This window comes from Diabrotica virgifera, chromosome 3 (assembly GCF_917563875.1).
Source record: "Diabrotica virgifera virgifera chromosome 3, PGI_DIABVI_V3a".
NCBI classification, from domain to species: domain Eukaryota; kingdom Metazoa; phylum Arthropoda; class Insecta; order Coleoptera; family Chrysomelidae; genus Diabrotica; species Diabrotica virgifera.
Window position 1 is genome coordinate 89,789,765 of NC_065445.1, and position 26,949 is coordinate 89,816,713.

Here is a 26,949-nt window from a genome sequence, read left to right on the forward strand (position 1 = left end):
GTCACAATTGCAGTTTTTTTGAAATTCTAAAAATCTGTGCTCTCACTATCAGTCTAGTTTGATCAAATTTTTTGTATTGAGTTGTCTAACTTGTTTGTACTTTATTTAAAATTAAAATTTTTCATTATTATCCACAATGAACACTCAGGATGTGACGTCACTAACTGTCACTTTCAGTTTGCTCAAACCAGTTTGATAAAATTATTTGATGGTGGGACGCGTCCTTTACAGTCCTTTCAATTTTGGTGATGTGAATTTTTTGAGGCTATATTTAATGGTAGCCTAGTAGTCCTCTACTTTGATATAGTAAACTGTTACTTGGAGTAAGGTGTTACCAAAAATGTGCTATTAAAATTCTTCCTAAGTATGTACTTCTTTGTCACTGGTTGTAATCTCGTCTGATAGAGATGTATGATAATCATGTGAGCACGTCCATGTAATTACTATCTTAAAACATGATCATGAGGTGTCTATTAACTCGTCCATTGTATCATTATTGTTAACAAATCATTGGCAATTCCTAATTTTACTTGTTATTTATTTTTGGTTTTCACATTTTTAGCTTCTGGCGAATATGTTCCAAAATCTGTATATCTAATTGACGAAGATGGTTCAACCTCCCTACCAATCCATGTTCGTAATAGGCGAGATTTAGAACAAATTCTTTCAAGAATCAGAAGAGGTGGTGGTGCTTATTCTTACTCGGGAAGTAGCAGCTCAAACGATTTTAGCGGAGGTAAAATTTGAAAATTTAATGTTTTTATTTTGGAATTTCTGGAATGTTATAGAAAGATCAACCACCCCTTACGATTATTTTGACACTGTTTTTAAATGTTATTAGATAAATACACTCACAGATTTTCAGATAGCAACACTCACTATTTTCTCCTTGCCTTATACGATGGATAATCTTTCATAATCTCAATGGAGAACTTACTCAGAAAGCGCAACAATGTCTTAAAATGCCTTCTAAAATATGCCCGGAACATTAATAAAAAAATTAAAATATTTAAAAATTTCGAAAAACGTCGATTTTTTTCTGCTTTCTTTGCTTATAACTTTAAAACGAGTCGTTTTGGAACAAAGTCGTACAGAAATAAAATAAAGATAATTGATATACGACTGGTCAAAAATGTCTTAACGTATTACCTTTTCTGCAATATAGCAATAAATACAAAATAAGGGGGCAAAATTCGCCTGTTGTTATTCAATGTTTTTAACCACTTTGGTGGCACTTAGAACCTTTGTAATTAGCTTAGGAAATTCTCTGTAACATACTTAAACCGTGTACCAAATTTCATTAAAATCGACTAAATAGATTTTGCATAATAAATTTGCAATCTAAATGTTTTTAAAAAAGTTCAAATTTGTTAAAATCTTTCTGAACATAAAGTAGACCATTTAGAAGTTGTCTAATTTTTTTACATATAAGGAGGTGCTCTACTTAACTAATACACTTTACAGAATTAAAATCGGATTATTTAAGGGGCCTCAGCAATGTTTTAAACTTATAAACAATTTTTTGGCTTATAAACCACCGTTCCACCGCGTTTATCTCGAAAGCTATGCATCCTACGAAAAAACTTGTAAGAACATTTTTTGCTTAGAATTATAGTATGGTATAGTTAGACCCAAACCCAGACATCCAAAGTGAAAGTTATCCTCCAACACCAAATTGTTCTATATGGTCCACATAATGTTCAGAAAAAAGTCACACCATTTTGAGCGTCGGGTTTGGGGGGGAGAGGGGGGAAAATTCTGCAAATTCGTAGTTTTTTACGTTTTTCGTCAATATTTCTAAAACTAAGCGGTTTAGCATAAACGACCCTCTACACAAAATTGTTCTACATTAAATTTGAAATAAAAAAGGCCCTATGCATAACCCTTCTAAAATGAACGGTTCCAAAGTTACGGAGGTAGTATAGTATAATTGGTCAAAAAAAAGGCCTAACCCTGACATCCAAAGTAAAAGTTTTCCCTCAACTCCAAATTGTTCTATATGGTCCACATATTGTTCAGTAAAAAGTCACACCATTTTGAGCGTCCGGTTTGGGGGGGAGATGGGGGAGAAGTCGGTAAATTAGTAGTTTTTTACGTTTTTCGTCAATATTTCTAAAAATGTGCTTTAGCGTAAGAAATGTTCTATAGAAAAATATTCTATATAAAATTTAAACCAAAAAAGGTTGTATACATAATTGTTATAAAATCAACGGTTCAGAGTTACGGAGGGTGAAAAGTGGAGGTTTTCGATACTTTTTATATTTACCGATTTCTCCCCCCTCTCCCCCCCCCCCCCCCCAAACCCGATGCTCAAAATGGTGTGACTTTTTTCTGAACATTATGTGGACCATATAGAACAATTTGGTGTTGGAGAATAACTTTCACTTTGGATGTCTAGGTTTTTGGTATAGTTATATCATAAATATTGTCCAAAAAATATAAAAAGTATCGAAAACCTCGACTTTTCACCCTCCGTAACTCTGGAACCGTTGATTTTATAACAATTATGTATAGAACATTTTTTGTTTTAAATTTCACATAGAATATTCTTGTATATAACATTGTTTAAGCTAAAGCATAGTTTTAGAAATATTGACGAAAAACGTAAAAAAACTACTAATTTACCGACTTCTCCCCCATCTCCCCCCCAAACCGGACGCTCAAAATGGTGTGACTTTTTACTGAACAATATGTGGACCATATAGAACATTTTGGTGTTGGAGGAAAACTTTTACTTTGGATGTTTGGGTTAGGCCTTTTTTTGGACCAGTTTTAATATATTACCTCCGTAACTTTGGAACCGTTCATTTTGAAAAGATGACGCATAGGGCATTTTTTATTTCAAATTTAATGTAGAACAATTTTGTATAGAAGGTTGTTCATGCTAAACCGCATAGTTTTAGAAATATTGGCGAAAAACTTAAAAAACTACGAATTTACCGATTTCTCCCCCCTCTCCCCCCCAAACCCGACGCTCAAAATGGTGTGACTTTTTTCTGGACATTGTGTGGACCATATAGAACAATTTGGTGTTGAAGGATAACTTTCACTTTGGATGTCTGGGTTATGCCATCTTTTGGATCAACTATACTATACTATTACCCAAGAAATACAAAAAAATGTTTTATTTTGCGAAAAATCGATGTTATGTAATTCCTCAAGTTCTTTGTTTATCTTATCGACATCCGGATCAACTGTTACCCAAAAAAATCGTGTTCTACAGGTCAAAAAATACATAAAAATCTTGGGTAAGTCCATCTAAATAAAGGAGCCCGTAGCACCCCCTCCTGGCCACAGGACTAATTTGTTTATAAGCCAAAAAATTGTTTATAACTTTAAAACATTGCTGAGGCTGCTTAAACAATCCGATTTCAATTCTGTAAAGTGCATTAGATAGGTGGAGTGCTTCTTTATATGTAAAAAAATTGACAAATCTTTGTATGTTCTAGTTTTTGTTGTGCAAGATTTTAAAAAATTTTAATTTTTTAAAAAAAGTTTATAAGTATTGCAAAATTATTATTCAAAATCTAGTAAGTCAATTTTAATGAAATTTGGTGTACGATTTTAGCACATTACAAAAATTTTCTAAGCGTATTAGGAAGGTTCCAAGTGTAACCTAAGGCAGGCCGCACATTAAAGAAACATGAAACGTAAATTACGTTTCATGGAAATAAAACAGTGCTAAACAAATATACGTCCGGCCATTTATGAAACTCTCCGAAAATAAAAATGTGTCATGAGCATGAATCACACTCGTTTCATTGGTAGGCGGACTTTCAGATTTGTTTAGCAGTGTTTTAGTTTCATGAAACATGTTTTTCGTTTCATGTTTCATGTTTTTCGTTTCATGTTTCTTTGGTGTGCGACTTGCCTAAGTGATGGAAAATCATTGAATAAGGACATGCTTGTTTTGCCCCCTTATTTTATATTTATTGCTATTTTGCAGCAAGGGTGATAAATTAAGACATTTTTAACCAATCGCATCTGATAGAAAATTTAATTATCTTTGTTTTATTCCTATACGACTTTGTTCCAAAATGAATCGTTTTAAAGTTATAAGCAAAGAAAGTAGAAAAAAACGAAATTTTTTGAAATTTTTAAATATTTTATTTTTTTTTATTAATGTTCCGGGCATATTTGAGAAGGAGCATAAATCAATTATTATTAACGAAGTTATCACCTAACTTTATCCGCAAAAATCTTAATGCCACCTCTCACATCCACCTAAAAACAGATCCTTACTGGTCTATACTGATTTTAACTCCAATTACTGACGTACTGAAATCTATCAACATTATTGGCCGTTATTAACAGGTAAATTTCTATACGGGCTTTCTTTTAAATACGAGATTATTTGGCCGCGCCCGTATTATAAAGATGGCCGTAAATACCAGGTCATAATTATGGCCTGGTATTATTGGATTATTTAAATAAGGATATCTTCATATATGTGATTGGTTTGGAGAATTTTTAAAATGGCCGTTAGCACAGGTGGCCGATTATGACAGGTGACCGATAACACAGGTTTTACTGTATTTACATGATTTTCTGCTGATTTTTGAAAGCAAAACTACTGAAAAAGTAAAAACTCACCTGGCAACCCTGGTCCCGAAAGAATTTTTTGTACAAGTATCCTTAGTTGTTCAGTTAATGTGTTTCCACCGTATTTCAGCATTTCGTTTGGAATCTTGTTCGATCCTGGAGATTTACGGTTTTTCAGTTTTTCTAATGCATTAGTAATTTCCTCCGTTGTGACGATTACATTTTCGGTTGTTATTTCTGTTAAGGTCTGGTCTTCGCCTGTCTTATACAATTGAGTGAGATAAGCGGTCCAGGTATCGACATCTATTTTGTTGGTTTCTGTTAGTTCGCTTATTTCTTTTCTCTGCGTTCTAATAAATATTCATATTTGCCTTTGCAGTCCGTAGTAGTCGGCTTCCATTCTTGATGAGAAACCACGCCGGTATTCGTCTTTGGTCTTCTTTACTATAATGCTTTAGTCTCTTTCTTATTCTTTTGTAGTTATTGTAAGCTTCTGGTGTTTTTTGTAATTTGTACTTTAAGTGGGCTTCTCGTTTTTCTTTACACTTTATTTTGAATTCTTGTCGGAACCAGGGCATTTTGTTAGGTTTCTTGAGGTTTATGTTTACTGTTCTGGTTCACAACGCTTCACATTTAACAATCCTTAAAAACTATCCTATTAGAGTTATACTCTCATAGCGTCTCATCCTAGATTAATTCTTTAAAGTACTAATTCAGTTCTTACTTTCTATGAGTTTTATACACCTAGATGAGGAGCGATGCTATATTATATATACTCTGGGCTAATTAGCAAAATACAAGGAAAAGTTATTTACCAGCAATTTTATTGCTGGAATCGAATCTTATGATTGTATATATTAATAATATAGGTATGCAAAGTCCGCAGATAGTGTGCTACTTTTTTATAAACAAAATGGCGCCCCAAATATGTGTTTTTTTCAATTTTTGCTATATAACTCCAAAGATTTTAATTTTACACCAAAATCACCCAAATAAAAAATTCACTGTAATTAAATTCTGCATAGAGACGTGTTTTTCCCTATTTACTGTTCCCTTAAGCCCCCCTAATTTTTGTGTACGTTCCAGTTAAATTATTATTGTGGCACCATTAGTTAAACACATTATTTTTAAAACTTTTTTGCCTCTTAGTACTTTTTCGATAAGCCAGTGTTTATCGAGATATTTTGAATATTTGTCGAATCCACCACATATTTGTATATGGTTAAGTACGATTATAAAGACCTGTTAATAATCTGAAAATTTATTTATAATTAACATTTTTAGGTATATTTTGAAAAAGAAGCTACATCTCGATAAAAGGTGACTTATGAACAAAAGACTAAGAGGCAAAAGTTTTAAAAATACTGTGTTTAACTAATGGTATCGCAATAATAGTTTAATTGGAACGTCCACAAACATTTGGGGGGTTTAAAGGAACAAAACCCCCATACAATTTTTACGTAAATATATTGAGAAAAAAGCCGCATCTCAATAAAAACTGGCTTATCGAAAAAATATTAAGAGGCAAAAAAGTTTTAAAAACGTTGTGTTTAACTAATGGTACCACAATAATGAATTAATTGGAACGTACACAAAAGTTTGGGGGGGGGTTTAAGGGAACAAAATCCCTATAAATTTTTTATGAGGTGGACAAATTTCACTATAATTTTGTTTTAAGATGTTCCTGCCATAAGAATGATACATGTTCATTTTCAATAAAAAATCTCTAATAGTTTTCGATATATTGAAAATAATCGATTTTCATTTTGTAACTTCAAAGGGCTATAACTTTTTTATGAGCACATTTGTACTAAGGTAAGTTAGGTTCAATCGAACTATTTTTGACCACAGAATGTGTGGTATAATTTATGACCAATCTTTTCGGGACACCCTGTATACAATCATAAGATTCGATTCCAGCAATAAAATTACTGGTAAATAACTTTTCCCAAAAATGGCCTATTCTCCGATAATCTTCCCAGACTAATAATAGATATAATTGGTACATAATTGTATGTGTGTGTTTTTATTAGTTATGGCTTATGTAATTATAAAAAACTAATTATAATTATTTAATTGTGGATATGGTATACATATAGTAGTCTTTTATTACTTTAATTTCAGGATTCGCCGGTCCTCCGCCAGAGTTAGCACAACTTCAATCAGATATTCAAGATATTGCTCAAAGGACATCAAACATCCAACACGAGGTTTTATCTCATGTCCAGAATATCGCTGCTTCTCACCCTGCAGGAGCAAACTCTGGATCTTATTCCTATTCAGGATCCTCAGGTAATTCGGGAGGATATGGAGGCGGATCTGGGGGACATGGAGGTTCAGGACCTTCTGGAGGATATAGATCTGCGCCATCTGGAGGCTATGGTTCAGGAGGCAGTTCTGGGTAAGAATTCTTCTTCTTCATGTGCCTTGTCCGTTGCGGACGTTGGCTATCATCATAGCAACTTTAATTTTGTTTGCAGCGTTTCTGAATAACTCAATAGATGTTAATCCAAACCATTGGCCTAAGTTTTGAAGTCATGAGTGTCTTCTTCTTCCGGGTCCGCGTTTGCTCTCTATTTTACCCTGTATTATCAGTTGGAGTATCTGATATATATCATGTCTCATAATATGACCGAGGTATTCAAGCTTCCGTTTCTTAATTGTGAAACAGATTTCTTTTTGTTTTCCCATTCGGCTCTACGTTGGTGGTGTGAGTCGTCCAGGATATTTTAAGGATGCGACGGCACACTCGCATTTCGAATGCCTCCAGCTTCCTCATTAATGTTCCGTTATTGTCCAGGCCTCTGCGCCATACAGCAAAACTGGAAATACATAGCATTTTAGCAGTCATATTTTTAATGGGAGAAATATGTCACAATGGGTGAATATATTTCTTATGTTGTTAAATGTCGCTCTGGTCTTTTCAATTCTAGATCGTATTTTGGTTGTGTGATCCCATTTCGAGTTGACGACTATTCCAAGGTATATATAGGAGTCAACGTGATGAATTAATTGATTTTTTTTCAATTGTCTGGCAGGTTTTTGAGTTTTGCTGACCAGCATCCAGTTTGTTTTATTTATGCTGAGGCATCCTTTTTCTTCACTCGCTCTTTGTACCCTATCCATAAGATGCTGAAGTTCATCGATACTACTGGAAAGTACGGTTGTATCGTCCGCATATCGGATATTATTTGCCAATTCTCCATTTTAATTTTTATGCCTTCGTTTGCTTCATCCAGTGCTCTTTTAAAAAAATTGTTCGGAGTAAATATTAAAAAGGAGAGGGGAGAGAACACATCCCTGTCGCACACCTTTTCTGATGTCAATGCTCTCTGTGGACGAATTGCCAACTTTCATCCTGGCTGTCTGATTCCAGTAGAGACTTGTCACAATTCGGATGTCCTTATCATCAATTCCTGTTTTGTAGCATTTCAATTAGTTGGTCATGTCTTACATTGTCAAAGACCTTCGAGTAATCTACATCCTTGTTCATATCTCTACACCTATGTACACTTGCAGGCAAAACACTGCCTCCCTTGTGCTCAAAGCGTTCCTAAAACTAAATTGTGATTCGTTGATTTCCGCTTTACATAATATATTATAAATATGAAAATATCCTAGATTACATCATAATGTAATTGTTTCAGACCCAGCTTATTCAGCAGGAGTGGTGTTGAGAAAGGATCTGGAATAAAGGTGTCATCGGCTGCCCAGGGACCAAATGCAGCATTTAGTTATTCATCGTCAGCTTCAGATGGTCAAGGAAATGTGAAATATAACGTTAAATCTGGTCAATATTAATGATAGTTTTTATAATAATAAAGGTAATAATACACACAAATAAATGTGCTTTATTTCTTAATAAAAATTATGTACACATTTAATATACTATTTACATATCACTTGTTCTCGAAAGAAAAATTAAATTTCTTTTGAAGTTGTTGGCTAATATGTTTATAAGGATTTTCTAATTCAATCTCAGTCTTCGGTATCCTACAAATTCTTTTTACTCTAGGTGACAGTAGTACTATATTTTGAATGAGTCCATATGCACTTGAAGTGGTCCAGTACAACACAAGACACTATAAGAAATAAAATGAGGGTTACTGGTACTATGAATATTTTTTTATTACAATTGTTATCTGTTATAAAAATACCTACAACTAAATAACAAAGAGACATACTTCTACAGTAAAAATTGGATATACCTACCTAATAAATAATAAATACTGAATTTTTTAAACTTTATTAAAACAACTATACTGAAATAATGCATTCTCCTGAGATTGAAATATTCCGGAAGCAAGATGAGCCTCCGTTCCTATTTTTGATAAGAATTATATCCTACTGGGAACACAATGAAAGTAAGAAAAATCAGAATATGGACTTGGAATGTTAAAAGTATAACAGGTAGTATTGAGCTGGTGAAGGCGTTTACAAGAGGGACAGTACAATTAAGTTGCTTGTGTTGGATATTACAGTAAGAAGTGAAAAGAAGTAAGAACATCGGAGAGGACCACAAAAAATTAAATTCTGAATGTGAAAGTGCGAAAAGAAAATTCAGGGCAAAAATCTATATGATGAACCTGATAGCAGAAAAAGTGAAAGAAAGATAAAGGCTGATTCTCACTATCATGCAAGGCAAGTGCTCGGCATGGGCAAGGCATCGGCTCGGCAAGATACATTTTACATAAAATCTTATGAACTTCACGGGATTAAATTCACACTGTGCGTGCCAGGCACCGGCAAGCGACGGGCTTTGCATGCGACGTTCTTTTCGAAACAATCTTTACCTAGCATGTGCCGTGAAGGTCATGACAATGTGAATACCTTACCGGCAAGCAATCTGCAATCTTGGTTGTTTAAAATCACTTTTATAAAGACGATAGAGAAAAGAGGTATTTTGTTTTTGAAGAGGTCCCTCAATATGCGCCAATTTTTCTTCTTCTTTTAGCATCATAACTCTGGATGGGTCTTTGCCTGTCTGGCTATGTCCTTCCATTCGGATTTCTCTTGTGTACTTTTTCTCCATTGTCTCACGTTCATGGTTTTCATGTCGTCTTCCACGTCATCCATCCCTCTCGTTCTGGCCCTTTCTTTTTTTCGCCTTCCTATCCGCTTCCATTGTAATATTTTCTTTGTTGTTTACTCATTGTTTTTCTCTGCACAAGTCCCAGCCATGACAGTCTTTGACTTTTCACAAATTGTACAATATCGTAACCTCCATTCAATTCATTAACCTCGTTGTTTCTACTGATTCTCCATGTGCCGTCTTCCTCTTTCACCGGGCCATATACTTTTCTCAGTATTTTTGCTGCTCATTGCTCAGGTTTCACAACCATACGGGTCTAATCAATGTTCTGTAGATAGTCATTTTGGTTCTTTTGTCTAATAATTTCGATGTCATCAATCTTTTAATAGCATAGTATGTACGATTCCCCTCTGGAAATACGTGCTAATTTCGATAGATATGTGAAGGCATCCACAGGTTCAAGGGTATAGTTGTCTATTGTGATAATTTTCATTGTCAGGTGTTATTTTGACGGTCATGTAATTCGTTTTTGCTTCGTTTATTTAAAGCTCCCTTTTTCGTGCTTCAGGATCAATGTTTTTGAACGCTTCAGTTAGTCGTGTTAAAGTGTAGAACTACATCGTCTCCATATGCAGTAATTTGTACTGTCTTGGTGTTTCATTGATTTTTCTGATGAGTGACTCAAGAACTAGGTTGAATATTGCGGTTCAATATGCAGCCATAAGTTGTTAAATTTATCTACTGTCATTCGGTTATATTTAAAAAAATTTGTCTGATCGTCTAAAAGTTCAGAGTATAAGGTTACAAAAATTCTCCTTCTTTTGTGCGTTTCTTTACCATTTTAAGAAACCAACAACGTATTCTTCTATTTCTGCAATATTTTTTTCCATTTTCTGTTTCTTCGTCTAATATTAGAGTAATTTTTATTAACTGGAAGTTTTGAACATTGTTCACTACACAAAGCAACTATCCCACGGCAAGCCTTTCGCAGTGTGAATTGGCTCCGAAAAACTTGCCGTTGCCGGTCCGGTTCCTTGCACGTCTAATGAGAATCAGGCTTTAAAGTTAACGCAGTTTACGTTTCCTCTCGATTCAGACAGACCATAGGATATTCACCATCCCTAGACAGATGTTTCTGTCTCTTAGACGTCTTCAGATTCAAAGGATATTCACCATCCTTAGAAAGCTGTTTCTGCCTCTTAAGTTGAAAAGACAGAAACCATCTCTACAAAGCTGTTTCTGTCTCTTAGAAGTTTAAGAATTAGAACAGCTAACAGAATAACTAATAGAACAGAAATAGAAGTCTAAGAACAGCTGTCTAGAGATCGAGAGGAAACATAAACTGCGTTCACTTTTATCTTTATCTTTACTCAGGTTTTGAGTATTGGAACTATCTTTCGGATCTTTTCCTAGACGAGTAGAACGAAATGTGATTGCATATTGTAGAATCCTGTTCGCTTCTCTTTATTTGTCGTCTCTTGGCTTATAAATTGTAAAAGTCAGAGATAAAGGATGTTACCAGAAAGTGGTTCCATGAACGGTTTCAGATTTAAATCATTATTTGTTATTTTAATAACGAATTTTGTATCTGGGACCTTTCTTGCAAAAACTTTCTTTCTGGAACAAAAGCAAAATATTGAAAATCAGATTATATACATCCAAAATAAAAATAATAAAATACTAGTGTACAAAGCGAGAGCCAGTCAAAAACCGATGGAAAAATATTTTGATAGCTTATTAAACGCAGTAGTTGTGGCTTCCGTAACTCAGTGAGTATGGGACTCGTTTATCAGGTCGGACGGGCCGAGTTCGATCCTCGGCACAAACACCAGAAACATTTCGATTTCTAATTTAGTCTACTATGTGTTTCGGAGGGCACGCAAAACCGTCAATCCCGGCTACATAAGTAGTTGTCACTAAAGTCTGAGCCAAAAGATTACACAAATGGAAGATATCCAATAAGCCAATTAGTTATAGTAGACAGGTTATAACGACAAACGGTTTCCAAAATGCGTAAGTCGAAAAGATATTTTTTAAAGATCAATTGAGGTGCTCAGCAGAGCAACAGTGGTCTAACTCACAATCCACAATTTTACCAAAACGCTTTTATTACATTAAAGTTATCCCTTTTAAGTATTTTCAGATGCAGAGTGGCTCAAACAACCAATACTTAAGCCACTCTGCATCTGAAAATACTTAAATAAGGGATAACTTTATTGTAATAAAAGCGTTTTGGTAAAATTCTGGGTTGTGGGTTAGGCCACTGTTGCTCTAAACGCCTGAATTATTGACGATTAAAAAAACTCTTGATGTATAACGCCAATTTTTAAAGCATTTTTGTTTTTTACGACTCAAAATACATAATAGAAGTAATGGTCTGATTTCTGGTTCATATGACATTACGGTCACATAATAAGTGTTCAAATGCATTACAGTACAACCTGCCATATCCGGACCTGTCATATCCGGACCTCCCCATATCCGGACGGTTCTGCGCCGTCCGGATCTACCGATATCTACCGAGAAAGGTCGTCCTGCTGTTGGACAACGCACTAAAAGAAGAACTAAAAGATGGCGAAATAATGTATTATAGAAGCTATAAAGCGTGTCTATCGACGAAAGTTATGACGGCATTGATTACTGGATTGTATAAAGGAGAAAACGTTTCAGAGACTATAAAAGAAGTAGTGGTCTTGATATCCGGATTTTTTCATATCCGGATCGGTCTGTCGCCACATTGATCCGGATATGGCAGGTTTGACTGTACTTTCATTATTTACCTATATCTGCTAATAAATTAAATTGTATAAAAAAATCGTAACTGTCATGGACAAAAACTTCATCTCATTATAGATAATTCAGAAAAACTCCTACCACTACACACCACAAATTCAAAAATATGTGAGTGAGTGAATGAGTGCGTGAGTGAGAGAGAGAGAGAACAAAGTAAAACATATAAACGAGTCATTTAGACCCTTTTCAGACGAGGATACTGTATTCGAGATACGTATAGATATGAAATACACTCAAATCGACCTTTTCACACAGGACACATGTCGCATACAGTAGAGTAGATATGCGAGATACGCTTTCAGACACAGATACTTTTGCACTTTGCACCACATTCCATAGAGTATTTTCTGTTGAATAGTTGTGAATGAGCAACTAAAGAAAAAAAGGTGTTCTCTGAATTATACTGTTAAATAATGGAGTGTGCTGTATTTGATAATTACAAATTCATTTGTTTGGTACAGCAAAATCCATGTCTTTAAGATACGGCAACGCCAGATCACTGCAATAGAAATAAAAAATATAACAGCACTGCACTGCTATTGTTTATATACTGATGAGCATGCCAGTGAATCCAATACAGCAGCCACCGCAAATTCTGTGTCTCACTGACATACAGTATCTCACATGCAATATTCTCATCTAAAAGGCCTCTTAAAGCGACTTCAAATCTAGTCTAATTTATTACGTATAATTCCCCAAGATGGTATTAAAATTACCATAATTAATATAAAAATAGACTTACTGAGGGTACGGATGCAGCTACCGGAATCATTACTAAACTTATACCTCTGAATATATTCACAAGAAATTTTTGAAGTTTGTTAGGTTCATTTATTTTTGATAACCCTTGAAGCTAAAAATAGAGACAGGTAAAAATATTGAAGTTGAAGTGATAGTATCACAAATTAAAGTTATAGTAATAAGTTACCTCAATAATGGCCAAATTTATAATTCCCAAACTAACAGGCAGTATCCAAGAAGCATCCACTTCTGTTAAATTAGGAATAAAACCCAATCCACCAATACTAAGTTCAGCAAATGTTACTTGTGCATTTATATCTTGATATGGAAGCATGTAAACTAAATTCCTCAATGAAACTGACAATGAAATCCACATAGGAATTTGGAACAATACTAGTAAGCTAGCTTTAGCAGGATGGCAGTTATCCCTTAGGATCAAATTGTTCCATTGTTTCCTAATCTTAAAAATAAAACTGTCTTAGAAAAATAAAAAATAGAATACATGTAACTACACGCAAGTCAGTGAATATAGGATTTCCTGTAAAAATTCAGGTAATTTGGTTTTAGTCAGGAGCTTAGGTGCAGGACATTTAGGTGATTAACTTTCTACGAGGCTGTGTTAAAGATATTTAACTATAAAAAAAGAACATACAGAGTAAGTTTTATGTAAGGAAAGCATCAATTATCTCGCAAACGGCTTTTACAGATTTTGCACGAATGTTATAGATTTTGGTGGGTAATGGTTTTCTAATACAGCCGATATTATAGTAGTATTTAAATTCATGTCAGATCTTCCGTTTTTCTGGAAATCTATTGAACTTTCATATTTCAAATGGAACACCCTGTATATTTTTTTCGTTTTGAAGTCCTTAAGAAATATTGATTATTATTCATGTAATACATATTCCCTATACCTAAATGCCGTAATTTCGGAGTTATTGCTACATTTATTTAAACAAAAAATTTAAACAAATTATAAAAATCAAGTTTTTTCAGCCCGAGCAGTCATTATTTTAGATTCTTTGGGTCATTGTGACCAAAAAAAGTCTTCTGTAATTTTTCTCTGAAGTTAATCGTTTTCGAGTTATAAACAATTAAAAACTGTAAAAAAAATGAAAATAGACGATTTTCAAGGCTCAACAAGATGTAAAAAATATTATTTTTGAAATTACGAAGTACATACCTAAATACAGGTTCAAACCTTATTTTATCAGTTTCCGTTAAGTAATTTTAAAACATTGTTTTTAGCTGTTAATGCAGTCTGATCGCCCGTCCTCTCATAACTGCTTCATAATTCATTAACCATAACACCCTACTTTTTTTAAAACATTCAGCTTCATTCTATCGCGCCCACTTTTTTATATATTTAATAAGTCTCTATTAACAGGGGAATTTCCAGACTACTGGAAAAACCCTTATGTCACTCCAATATATAAATCAGGTCGAAAATCGGATATAGGTAACTATCGTCCCATTTCTATTCTTAGTGCTATTCCTAAAGTTTTTGAGAGCATTATTTCTGATTATTTAAGTTATGACTGCTCGCCAATTATAGGGGCCCAACAATTTGGATTTACATCCAAAAAATCAGCAGAATTGGGTCTCATAACATATGTTGATTTTTTGACAGACGCTCTTGAGAGGGGTTTACAAGTTGACTCTGTGAGGGGTTTACAACTTTATTTATACGGAGTTGATGGCCTTATATTGAAGTAGCTCAAGAGCTATCTTACGCAAAGATCGCAAATTGTCAGGGTTAATCATTACTATTCTCATACCATCTCTGTTACCTCAGGTGTGCCACAAGGATCACACTTGGGACCTCTGTTGTTTAATATATTTATCAATGATCTAATACCCTGTTTCCAAGTAAGTGAAACTTGTTATTCGCTGATGATTTAAAATGAGGCTGATTCACTTAGTCTACAAGGTGATATTGATCGCCTATCTAACTGGTGTATGCAAAATGGTATGTGTTTGAATGCATTCAAATGCCATATTCTTCGTTTTCATCGAACTCATCATCCAATCATCTTCGAATATAGTATAAATAATCTGACCTTACATTCTGCCTCTGAAACTAAGGATCTAGGTGTGATCAGTGGCGTGCTGGAAGTTGTCAAGCGGCCCGGTGATTTTATAGACAAGCGGCCTCCCATCCTCATTTTGCCTTCTATTATAAAATCAAAAAACAAAAATATTATTTATTTTTAAATCAAACATAAAACTTTGAATTCAATTATTCTTTTTAATTTACTATATTTTTTATTTAAGAATAAGCCATCTTACAAAAAATAATAAATGACATGTGTGACAATATTGTATGCAGTAAGGCAGAAACCATAATTACCTGAATAAATATAATATGAATTTCATGTAATTAAGGTAAAAGTAAAATAAAATTTTGAGAATTTTTCAATTATGTATTAAGTTGAATTTTAATAAATCAATTATACAAGAGAGTACAAATACAAGTACAGTGCAAATACTTCAATTTAACAATATTTAAAATTTAAAATAGTTGTTATCTGAAGTCCGTCAATAGAGGTTCACCCTCTGGACATTGCAACCCACAAGGGGCAGAATTATATGTTGCCTGAAGTTAAATCTGGGAAAATTTAAAACATCCTAACTTTAAAACAACACTATGAACAATCTTTGTAAGCATAAACTACTTTAAAAGGTATTGCCCTATTACTCTGGTGGCACAGGCATGCTATGTTGAATTTAGAACCTAATGATGGAATTCTTATTCCGAAAACGTTTGTTGTCTTGATGCAACCCCTTTTTAGGGATATTTTTAAATATAGCTTTTACAAACAAATTTTATATTTTTTGTGATTCATGGTATACAGCCAGCTACAGGAATTCAATTTTTTTGTGGATTTAATATTAAAAATGTTAATATAACGCAATAATCTAAACTCTAAACTTTAGCAATTATTTTATAAAATAATTACTTAACTCTTGATCAATAATGTCCGCATTAAAGTTGATCTTTAAGCAAATTCGTCGATTATTTCATCATTTTTCAGCTCATACAAAGCTTCTTTTTCTATAACCTTTAGCATAAATGTTGCTAAGTGATCTTGTGTTAAAGTAATTTTTAACCGATTTTTTATGTATTTCAACGTTGAAAAGCTTCTTTCGCTTTTGCAAGATACTTAAATCACAGTGTCACTGAAAGAGTTAATAAATTCTTATACTATTTAAATTTGGATAAGCACAATGATATAAGTTGTACTTATGCAAAACAGCGTAACAGCAAGCTATACAATCTTACACTTTTTATTACCACACGGAGGTGAAGTTTTCACGATATCAACAACATTGGCATTTGTTACTTTATGTTCATTATCACTTAGATTATTAATATCATCCTTTATATTTTCTGTAGACTGAACATATTCATCATTAACTCGACCTTCTATAATTTCAGTATTTTGCAAAATCCCATTTTTTAATACAATCCATTTATCAGCAAAATCCACTAGTTCTTCTGTAATTGCAGTCGCAGATAATATGGTAGGATATTTTTTTTATTTTTCAGTAAATGATTTAAATGCCGTTAAAGCTATACCATTTTTTACTGTATCAAAATTTCTAGGATATAGAGTGCTTACGAGTATATCATCATAAAACGATTTGTCTTATGTGCAAGACGTTTTTCCATTTTTTATTCTGCACAATACATACATGTTTGAAGGAAATTGGAACACCATAAAAATATACTTGTATGTATGAAAATAACTATTAGGTATCAGTAGAAATCTATTTTTAGGTATATAGAGTCTTATTCATTTACTTAAACTGTATTTTACAATTAAAAATAATTTAAATTTTTTTGAAATGATTTTATTAATATTAGCAGAATTAACATTCGATTAGATATTTATGATATTAGATTAGATTAGATATTTAGAAAAAATATTTATTTTGTTACATCTAAATTTTTTTGTGAAAAGACCTATTTGATCGGCCTCAAGAGGCCGCGGCCTCTCGGTGATTGCACCGATTCATTTATATGGCCAGCACCCCACTGGGTGTGATCCTTGACTCCGCCCTTAGCTACAAATCACACATTTTCAGTACAATACAGAAGTCTATGAAGATGCTTAGCTTTATAAAGAGAACCACCAGAGACTTTACTAACATCTCATCTATTAAATCCCTTTATTTCTCCCTGGTTAGATCTCATTTTGATTACTGTTTCACAATTTTGTCTCCCTATTACTTTACTCATAAACTGAAACTTGAGGCTGTCCAACACAATTTTCTGAGATATACCTACTGCCACTAAGATGTATGTATACTACGACTATTCTGCATTAGAGAGCGTACTGAACTTACCTCCTCTTGAGGTACGCAGAAAACAAAGAAACTTAATACTTTTATTTAAAATTATCAATGGGCTGTGTAACTGCCCCGAGCTTCTTTCGAAAATATCTCTATTTGTCCCCAGTCGTTCAACTAGGCAGGTGCAAACCTTTTATGTTTTTTTTCATAGATTCAATTATTCTTACAACACATTTATTCCTAGAACTCTTCGATTAGCTAACTCATTAAATAACCTCGAAATTTTTAATATATCAGTTTCCCGCTTTAAAAATCATATTTCTTCCCTAACTTTTTAACTTTTTAATACTTTTGTATTGTGATTAGTGTTACATGACCTGTATGTATTAGATAACTTAAAACCGTTATACCTTGGAACATTTCTGAATTGATTTATGTGTTATCTTTTGTTTGTAATTGTACTGACCTATATGTTATCTGACATTAAAGAAGGATGTTTCGGACAGATTAGAAGCCTTCGAGTTATGGACCTACAGAAGAATATTAAGAATAAGTTGGGTGGATAGAGTCACGAACATCGAGGTGTTGAGAAGAATGGGAAAAGATAAAGATGTTTTAAATACAGTTAAAGTCAGAAAACTACAATATCTGGGACATGTTATGAGGGGCGAGCGTTACAACTTGTTACAATTAATAATGCAAGGAAGAATACAGGGTAGAAGGAGTCGCGGAAGAAGACGCATCTCCTGGTTAAACAATTTGAGAGCTTGGTTTAATTGCACTTCTGCTGATCTCTTTAGAGCAGCGGTATCGAAAGTGCGAATTGCCGTGATGGTTGCCAACCTTCTTAGAGGAGGTGGTACATGAAGAAGAAGATATGTTATCTTATTTTTTTTTTCTTTTTTGTAACTGTACTACTCATAGAATTATTTTTTCTCAAACCACTCTGTTATGTTATATATTATGATAATTTATGTTATATTATGATAATTTAGAACACTGTAACATTTATATCTGAATAGGGCTTGTCCGTGAAAAAATAAATAAATAAATAAAAAACAATGTTTTAGAATAAAACATGCCAAAAGTTATTATGGGGAGCTGGTAGAAGAAGGTTTGAACTTGAATTTAGGGACTTCATAATTTCAAAAATTATTTTTATTTTTACTTGTGCCTTTACTTTATTTTGTGCCTTGAAAATCATAATTTTTCTTTTTTTCTTTTTCCAGTTTTAAATTGTTTATTTCGTCGTATTTTAAATTGTTTAAGTCGAAAACGATCAACTTTAGAGAAAAATTACAAAAGACCCTTTTTGTTCTTCTTGTTCCCAATGATCCAAAGAACCTAAAATATGGCCAGGCCAATAAAACTTATTTTTATAATTTGTTTTAATTTTTTTTTAATAAAAGGGTATTGGTATAGCGAATATTACATGAAAAATTATCAATATTTCTTAAGGGCTTCAAAACAAAAAAATATACTGGGTGTCACAATTGAAATAAGAAAGTTCATTAGATTTCCAGAAAAACAGAAGTTCTGACAACAATGCCACAATACCACTATAATCTCAGCTGTATACCAAGACCTTTACTCACTAAAACCTATAAAATTGAGGCGTTTTTGAGATAATTGAGGCATTCCATATATCAAACTCACTCTGTATATGTATTCTGTGCATTAATTTTATATTGATAATCTTTTTTTTATTTTTAACATGATGAATAACATAATGACCTGAGAAAATATTACTATATCTAAAATAAAACTCAGAGCCATTTATTAACCTTTTGACTGCCACCCACAATAAGAGATTATTCTCTATATGCCATGGAATATTAGACCCAAAAGATGAATCATATGAAGAACTCGAGAGTTGCATTGCCGGCAATGAATAAAGTTTGTCAAAACGTAAGAGGCTGGTTGATGGCAGTCAATAGGTTAACATGTGAAACTTTCATTAAATTTATACAAAAACAAAATAGCTTTTTAAATGCCTAATACACAGACAGCAAGATAAACTACTAAGAGAGAGATCACTCAGAGCAGGTATCGGAAATGAATGACTCATCTGAGCTTATAAGTAAAAACATTGTGAAACAGTAGAGGATGTTCTACAAAGATTTCCAGCACAATATTTTTATATTTTTGGAGATTATAATCTTCCCGAAGCTATATGGTCAAACGATGAATATGGTTTGCAGGTTGTGTGTCCTGGAACTTCTTCAGCTATCCATATTGCCCAAACTTTTGGTTTTCTTCAGTTATTTCAAAGGATAAGTATTCCTAACAGCAGAAATATTTTCTTGGATCTTATGTTCACAAACGATAAAAGTGTTGAGGTACTGTTAGGAAATGACTCTATTCTAAACAGCAGTTTACATCATGCTAGTTATGAGTGTAGTTTAAGAAATATTCACAAAAAACAGGTAGACGACAGCCTCTTCTGCCAGGATCTGTACTATGATTTCAATAACGCCAATTATGTGGGTTTAAATAATTTTTTAGCTGGAATTAACTGGGAGCAGTGTTTGTCTCGCCTTGATTTAGATTTAGCTGTTGATTACTTCTATGAAATTTTAGCTTTTGGTATTGCTTCATTTGTACCTGTGAAAAAATACCAAACCAGCACTTATCCTAGGTGGTTTTCAAGGGAACTAAGAGAGCTTATTTCTCAAAAAAGGAGAGCACACTACACCTATACTCAGTCCAGATCTCAGGCTGACCTCAATATTTTTACTAGACTGCGTTCAGAATGCAAAAAAGTTCGGGAGGTTTGTTGGTCTCAGTATATCTCATTGATGGATATAGAATTCAAATCAAATCCTAGATACTTTTGGAGGTACATAAAGGACTTAAAAACCAACCATTCTCTTCCCCAAACAATAATATACGGCGAGGATAAAGCAAATGATGGGCAAGAGATTGTTGATTTGTTCAAAAAGTACTTCCAAACAGTGTACACCCCAAGTAACCCAGAGAACAAACTAGACCTTGGTACACCCACAAATATTTACCAAAACTATAAGTTTTCGGATATTTCTACAAAAGAAATATACGAAAAAATATCTCTTTTACCTAGTAAAAATACCCTTGGTCCCGACGGTGTTCCAAGTAGCCTGTTAAAATATTGTGTATGTACCCTTGTGGTTTCACTAAGTTTATTATTTAATAAGTCTTTAAGATCCTCAATTTTTCCTGAAAAATGGAAGGATAGTTTTATCACGCCCATCTTTAAAAGTGGGAACAAAAACGATGTTACGAACTACAGGAGTGTATGCATTCAATCATCACTTCCAAAATTGTTTGACAGTATTATCAGCGACCAATTAAACTGGATGTGTCATGGGCTAATAAATAAGAATCAGCGTGGCTTCTGTTCAGGTCGTTCAACTCTAACTAATCTGTTACCATATCAATCAAAAATAATTAAAGCTTTGGAAGAATTCAAGCAAGTTGATGCAGTTTACACAGATTTTTCAAAGGCTTTCGATCAAGTAGACCATAATATTTTTCTCAGGAGATTTTTTGATATAGGGTTTGATGTTTCGGCTGTAGGTTGGATCAAAAGTTTATTGTCAGAGCGTAGACAGATGGTCAAAATAGGTGCTTTTAAATCGGATGCAATATGTGTAACTTCTGGTGTTCCCCAAGGGGGGCACTGTTCCCCAATGTTTTTCAATCTGTTTGTGGACTCAATTTTTGATTGTTTTGAAAACAGTGAAGGTCTCGCTTTTGCTGATGATTTCAAAGCCTACAGAATAATGAATTGCCAAACTGATCAACAACTGCTGCAGGACGATCTTGACAGATTAACGCAGTGGTGTCACATTAATAAATTAAACCTAAATATATCAAAATGTTGTCTAATTAGTTTTTTTAAGGGTTCCAGAAAATATGACACTTCTTACGAACTGTGTGGGCAACCATTAAAAACTGTATCAAAAATAAAAGACTTGGGAGTAATTTTCGACAAAAATTTAACATTTGTCGATCATATTAACTCTGTCACAATACAGTCATCCAAAATGTTGGGTTTCATCGTGAGAAATTGTAGACATTTTTCTGTTGACACTGTCAGAAGCCTTTACTCTTCATTAGTCAGATCTAAACTTGAGTATGGATCAGTGGTGTGGTCTCCTTACCAAGCTGTCCATAAATATACTGTAGAAAAGGTTCAGCATAAGTTTCTACGATTTTGTGGATTCAAATTATATATTGGGATCTCTGATCATAATTATTCAATTCTGGAAAAACAACTGAATTTGAAAACACTTTCAGAAAGGAGAATCTGTGCTGGATTAAATTTTTTGCATAAAATTGTTACAGGGAAAATTGATAGTGCTGAATTGTTGGAGTCGGTTAACATTGAGATTGTCACACGAAATAGGAGACATAACTACTCTTCTTTTCATATACCCTATCATCGAACAAATTATGGTATGAATTTGCCTATAGAAAGATACTCGAGATATGTTAACCAACTTCATTTGGAAATATTTGATATGTCTGAGAGTGGGTTCAGGGCTCAATTTAATAGAATCAATTTCATAGAATAATTAATACTTTAGTTTAGTGTAAAACTTTAATTATAAATTTAGGGTTGTAATGTTAATTGTTGGTTGTTGGAACATTGTTGCAGGTTGAATTATTTTTGTTGTTTTTTGATTATATTTTTTTCTCAATCTATTACATACATCTTACATTTTACTATTTGTTAATTGTAACTGTTAATGGGGTTTTCCCGTAATATTAATAAATAAATAAATAAATAAATAAATAAATAAATAAACATAACAATCAGAATTCGGTCGTGGATTCTGTCTTTGCCACAAATATTGAGTCAGAATGTGTTCTGAGAAGAACAGACTGAGTCAATTATTAAAACACTTCTATTTGGAGCCCAACCGAAAAGCAGCAGAAGAGAGGCAAAAGGCAGGCTGCTGGGACGTGGACCAAAGAAAATCCACACAAAACCAAAGTATACAAAAAAGTGCTATTTTACAATTTTATCATGTTTTGTATATTTTACGTTGAATTACATACAGAAAATTTTAAGTAAGTGTTCAGTTGGTGGTTAACAGAATCGATTAACTTAAATTAAAATAAGTGTAAAAACAACAACTTGTCAATAATATATTTATTTGTGTCTGTAAAATAACGTGAATATTGCTCGAAAGAGGGTTTGTTATTCTTTGCGAGTGTGGTGGTGTGTCCGCGCCAGGTGGTTGCTGTGACTATACTGAAAAAAACATGTCTGTGGTTTTACGTTGAAGACTCATTTATCGACATAAAGAGGCTGGTCCTTTATCTGATGTTTTAAAAGCTGAAAACATTTCTGTCAAGAAGCGTCCTCGAATGCATTCAAAAAGTGATTCATTGATATAAGGTCTGATAAGGTTTACTATTTAATGGGGAATTTTTAAACTGGGACTGAACAGGCCATTACCATCTGGTTTCGTATAGAAAGAATTGTGAATTTTAAATGACCCATATTATTTTCGTTTAGAAAAGAAAGTTAATATTTAAAATTAGCAATTAAAAAAATTTAATAAATGAAGTGTGTCGCTATACACCCCCGTTAATGTTCAGTTGGTGGTTAACAGAATCAATTAATTTAAATTAAAATAAGTGTAAAAACAACAAATTGTCAATAATATACTTATTTGTGTCGGTAAAATAGCGTGAATATTGCTGGAAAGAGAGTTTGTTATTTTTTGCGAGTGTGGTGGTGTGTCCGCTCCGGGTGGTTGCTATGACTATACTGAAAAAAACACATGTCTGTGGTTTTATGTTGAAGACTCATTTATCGACATAAAGAGGCTGGTCCTTTATCTAATGTTTTAAAAGCTGAAAACATTTCTGCCAAGAAGCGTCCTCAAATGCATTCAAAAAGTGATCCATTGACATGAGGTCTGATAAGGTTTACTATTTAATGGGGAATTTTTAAACTGAGACTGAACAGGCCATTACCATCTGGTTTCGTATAGAAAGAATTGTTAATTTTAAATGACCCATATTATTTTCGTTTAGAAAAGAAAGTTAATATTTAAAATTAGCAATTAAAAAATAATAATAAATGAAGCGTGTCGCTATATAAGTATTGCAAATATGTACCACATACCGATCTATTATACATCATTTTGGTCTTCTTTTCATCCCAGTTGTACAGTTTTATGGCCACAGCAGTCTCTTTTTGCAATTCTTTGGCAATAGCAGGCATTTCGGATTTCAAATTTTGCAGTTTCGCTAGTACATAATTTTGATAAACAGCTAGCGGTAAAGTAACACAACTTCGAAGTAATACTGTAGCACATACTATCGTTGCCCACCAAGGTAAACCAGAAGTGTCATGAAGAGTTAGCAAAAACTTTTGAATATATTCTACAGGAGTACTTTCTGATAGCCATTTAAAGATTCCTGTTTGAGTTTTGGCTAGAGATTCTACTGAAGACTGGAAAGAGAATTGTCTTCTAGAATTATATGGGTTTTTATTTTCAATACAGTATTCTTTTATACAACAACTTTTAAGTAGAATACCATTGCTGCCATATAACCTAAAAGTTTGTTTACCTAATCTATTTATGTGGTTTAAGAACATTTTTATAATATATACACATCACAGTAGTTAGTTCATAATGGTATAATACAATATTCTATTATTTTATTTTATATTTCTATATTTTCATTTTATGTTTACTTTATCCTCTTCTAATTTTCAAATTCCATCGAGAGTGAGGTTAGTCATGAGGTTAGTTAGGTAGGATATTTCTTGCTGTCAACTGTCAAATTCAAAATTCAAAACAAAATTTAAAGAAATGTTTACAACTCCGCCAAACGGAATAAAGATTAGGACATGACAGCCCCGTAACAAAAATAAAGACGGGCATGACCACGGTTGGGCATGACAGAGAATTATTCATACAAAAAAAGAATGTGTGTGTACTTTGTACGCACGTTATACACACTTCTATTATAAGATTTCAACTAAATAAATATACTTTAAAAAGTTTATTTGTATTTTATTTAAATAATAAACTAATTTTAATACTTACTACTTTCAAAAAACTTTTATTAAAACAATGCCAAAAATTAAAAAAAAAAAAGGAGGAATATGAACTGTCCGGATTTGAACGCGGGACCTCTCGATCTGTAGTCGAATGCTCTACCAATGACCTACCACCGCTCTCTTTACATCATTTCTCGGACATACCTAATTAAAATCACGGTGACAAATGGATCAAGTGAAGTATAAAAATAAAAATGTTTTAATAATACTTATTTTACTCCCGAGCAAGACAAATCCAAAGACACAAAAATTATAATAAATATGTTTACTAAAACACTAATATATTCTCTTTGCACCTTATTTGCGCTGATACATACATAAATTGAAATATTTAGCAACTAACTCCATACTGTCGGTGTGCGCAGGCGCGTGGGATAATAAAAATTCACTCTCAATCGCGACTAAAAAAGTATCCCGAATAAAGTACGTGCCTCCTAGTGGCGGGATACAGGCAGCAATACATTGGCTTATAGGGCAGTCCTTACAGTAGGGATCCTGGCCTATACAGAAAAATGCAGGCGGGTGTGGGGTAATACTGCACTTTGGTTGCATTGGTGGTGTATTGGCTAAACGTGCAGGGCAGGGTATGGTGCTGATAGAAAAGGCATTCAGGCATCAAATATCCAAAAATCTTTTCAGGCCATAATAATGAAAAAACCTTCTCCAAACGCAATAAAAACATACTGAAATGATGGCATCTCCTGAGGTAAAATGTTCCGGAAGTAAAATGAGCCTCCGTTCGGATCTCCGGGTGAGGACTATCTCAGTGGGAACACCATTACAGGTTAGAAAAATCAGGATAGGGTCTTGGAATCTTGGTAGTCTTACAGGAAGAGTCTGGAGTTAGTGGATGCGCTCAAACGAAGAAGAGTTCAAATTGCTTGTATTCAAGAAACTAGGTGGAAAGGACAAAGGGTGAAAGAACTAGGTGATGGATATAAATTGTGGTATGTAGGGAGTAGTAACACTAGAAATGGAGTTGGTATAATTGCTGATAGTGAAATGAAAGATAACGTAGTAGAAGTTGTAAGAATGAGTGATAGAATGATGTCAGTGAAATTTGTAATTGATAAAGAGGTATTGAATGTTGTGTGTGTGTATGCTCCTCAAACAGGTCTGGGTGAGAATGAAAGAAGAGCTTTCTATGACCAATTAGGAGACGTACTGAGTGATATTCCAGCAGAGGAAAAAGTTATAATAGGAGGTGATTTCAATGCACATGTGGCGGGCCAAGCCAAGACAGGATATGAAACAATACATGGGGGATTAGGCTTTGGAACTAGAAATGAAGCTGGAGATGACATGCTAGAATTAGCAACAGCATTGGATATGGCGATTGTTAACACATTCTTTAAAAAGAGAGAAACTCAACTTATTACCTACAAAAGTGGACAACATCAATCCCAAATAGACTACTTCATGATAAGGAAAGAAGACATACGTGAATGCAAGGACTGCAAGGTAATAATTAGTGACACAGTAAACCAACAACAAGCTGCTTGTTCTGGACATCGAAGTAAAAAAGCGAAACTAAACAAAAATATCGGAGAGGACCACAAAAAATCCAGTGGTGGATGCTAAAAGATGAGAAGGAAGGTCTATTCAGGGAAAGAATAGTAGAAAAAATATGTTGGAACATGAAAGGAAGCCCTAACACAATTTGAAGAAAATGGCCAATATTATTAGAGAGACGGCTATCGAAATACTTAAGAAAACGTCAGGAAAAAAATTTTGAGGATAAAGAGACTTGGTGGTGGTCAAATGAAGTACAAGGAAAAATAAAAGAGAAGGGAAAATTATATAAAAAGTGGCAAGAAACCAGATCGGACATAGATCTTCAAAACTATATGGTCGCCAAAAAGGAAGCGAAAGTAGCAGTAGCAAAAGCTAAAGCAGAAGCGTATTCAAACCTATACGATCAACTTGATACCAGGGAAGGCGAAGCAAAGATATATAAAATAGCCAAACAGAGAGCAAATAAAGCAAGAGATTTTAATCAGATTAGATGTATCCGAGATGAAAATAATAAAATACTAATTCACGAAAAGAATGTCAAAAAGAGATGGAGAAAGTATTTTGACAGTTTATTAAATGAAGAATTTGACAGACAGCCTATGGAGTTAACGGAGACAGTAACAGCAATGGTTACCAGAATAACAAACGAGGAAGTGGCTCAAGCGCTTCAAAAAATAAAGAAAGGGAAAGCAGTCGGACTAGATGATATTCCTGGGGAAGTATGGAGAGCATTGGGAGAGACAGGAATAAGTTGGCTAGCAGGTCTATTTAATAGAATTATGGAAGTTGGACAAATGCCAGACGAATGGAGAAGCAGTATATTAGTACCTGCCTATAAAAACAAGGGAGACATACAACATGTATGACAACCCTACAGGGCTATAAAACTACTTAGCCACACCATGAAAATATGGGAGAGAGTAATTGATAGACGGATACGTAAAGAAACCGAAATATCCGATAA

The 26,949-nt window shown here is 33.6% G+C and overlaps 2 protein-coding genes across 4 annotated transcripts in view; one reads left to right on the forward strand and one right to left on the reverse strand.

The window, feature by feature from the left end:
• The window catches only part of LOC114328155 (keratin, type I cytoskeletal 9), a 23,048-nt gene extending 14,661 nt beyond the window's left edge, over positions 1–8,387 (forward strand). For both annotated transcript variants that reach the window (XM_050645284.1, XM_050645286.1), the window contains exons 2-4: positions 563–736; positions 6,667–6,943; positions 8,190–8,387. In XM_050645284.1, the coding sequence (XP_050501241.1) occupies positions 563–736; positions 6,667–6,943; positions 8,190–8,343 (605 nt within the window). In that variant the 3' untranslated portion in view covers positions 8,344–8,387. The remainder of the gene's footprint in view (positions 1–562; positions 737–6,666; positions 6,944–8,189) is intronic.
• LOC114328154 (cytochrome c oxidase assembly protein COX18, mitochondrial) lies at positions 8,374–24,159 on the reverse strand. 2 transcript variants are annotated; one of them, XM_028276934.2, is made up of 4 exons: positions 23,526–24,158; positions 13,296–13,568; positions 13,110–13,220; positions 8,374–8,624 (listed from the first exon to the last, which is right to left on the reverse strand). In XM_028276934.2, the coding sequence occupies exons 1-4, from the start codon at positions 24,000–24,002 to the stop codon at positions 8,442–8,444; spliced, it is 1,044 nt and encodes a 347-aa protein (XP_028132735.2). In that variant the 5' UTR covers positions 24,003–24,158; the 3' UTR covers positions 8,374–8,441. The 2 variants fall into 2 exon arrangements, with proteins under 2 accessions (XP_028132735.2, XP_028132737.2); XM_028276936.2 differs by lacking the exon at positions 8,374–8,624 and adding an exon at positions 8,661–11,191 and having other exon boundaries at positions 23,526–24,159.
• Positions 24,160–26,949: the final 2,790 nt, after the last annotated feature.

Bases quoted from the DNA above. Each gene is read 5' to 3' on its own strand.
- LOC114328154 (XM_028276934.2), bottom strand. From the start codon at position 24,002: ATGTTCTTAAACCACATAAATAGATTAGGTAAACAAACTTTTAGGTTA. The intron at 13,221-13,295 runs GTAACTTATTAC...CTCTATTTTTAG, and splicing joins TAAATTTGGCCATTATTGAG to CTTCAAGGGTTATCAAAAAT. The intron at 8,625-13,109 runs GTAAGTCTATTT...TATTTCTTATAG, and splicing joins TAGCTGCATCCGTACCCTCA to TGTCTTGTGTTGTACTGGAC.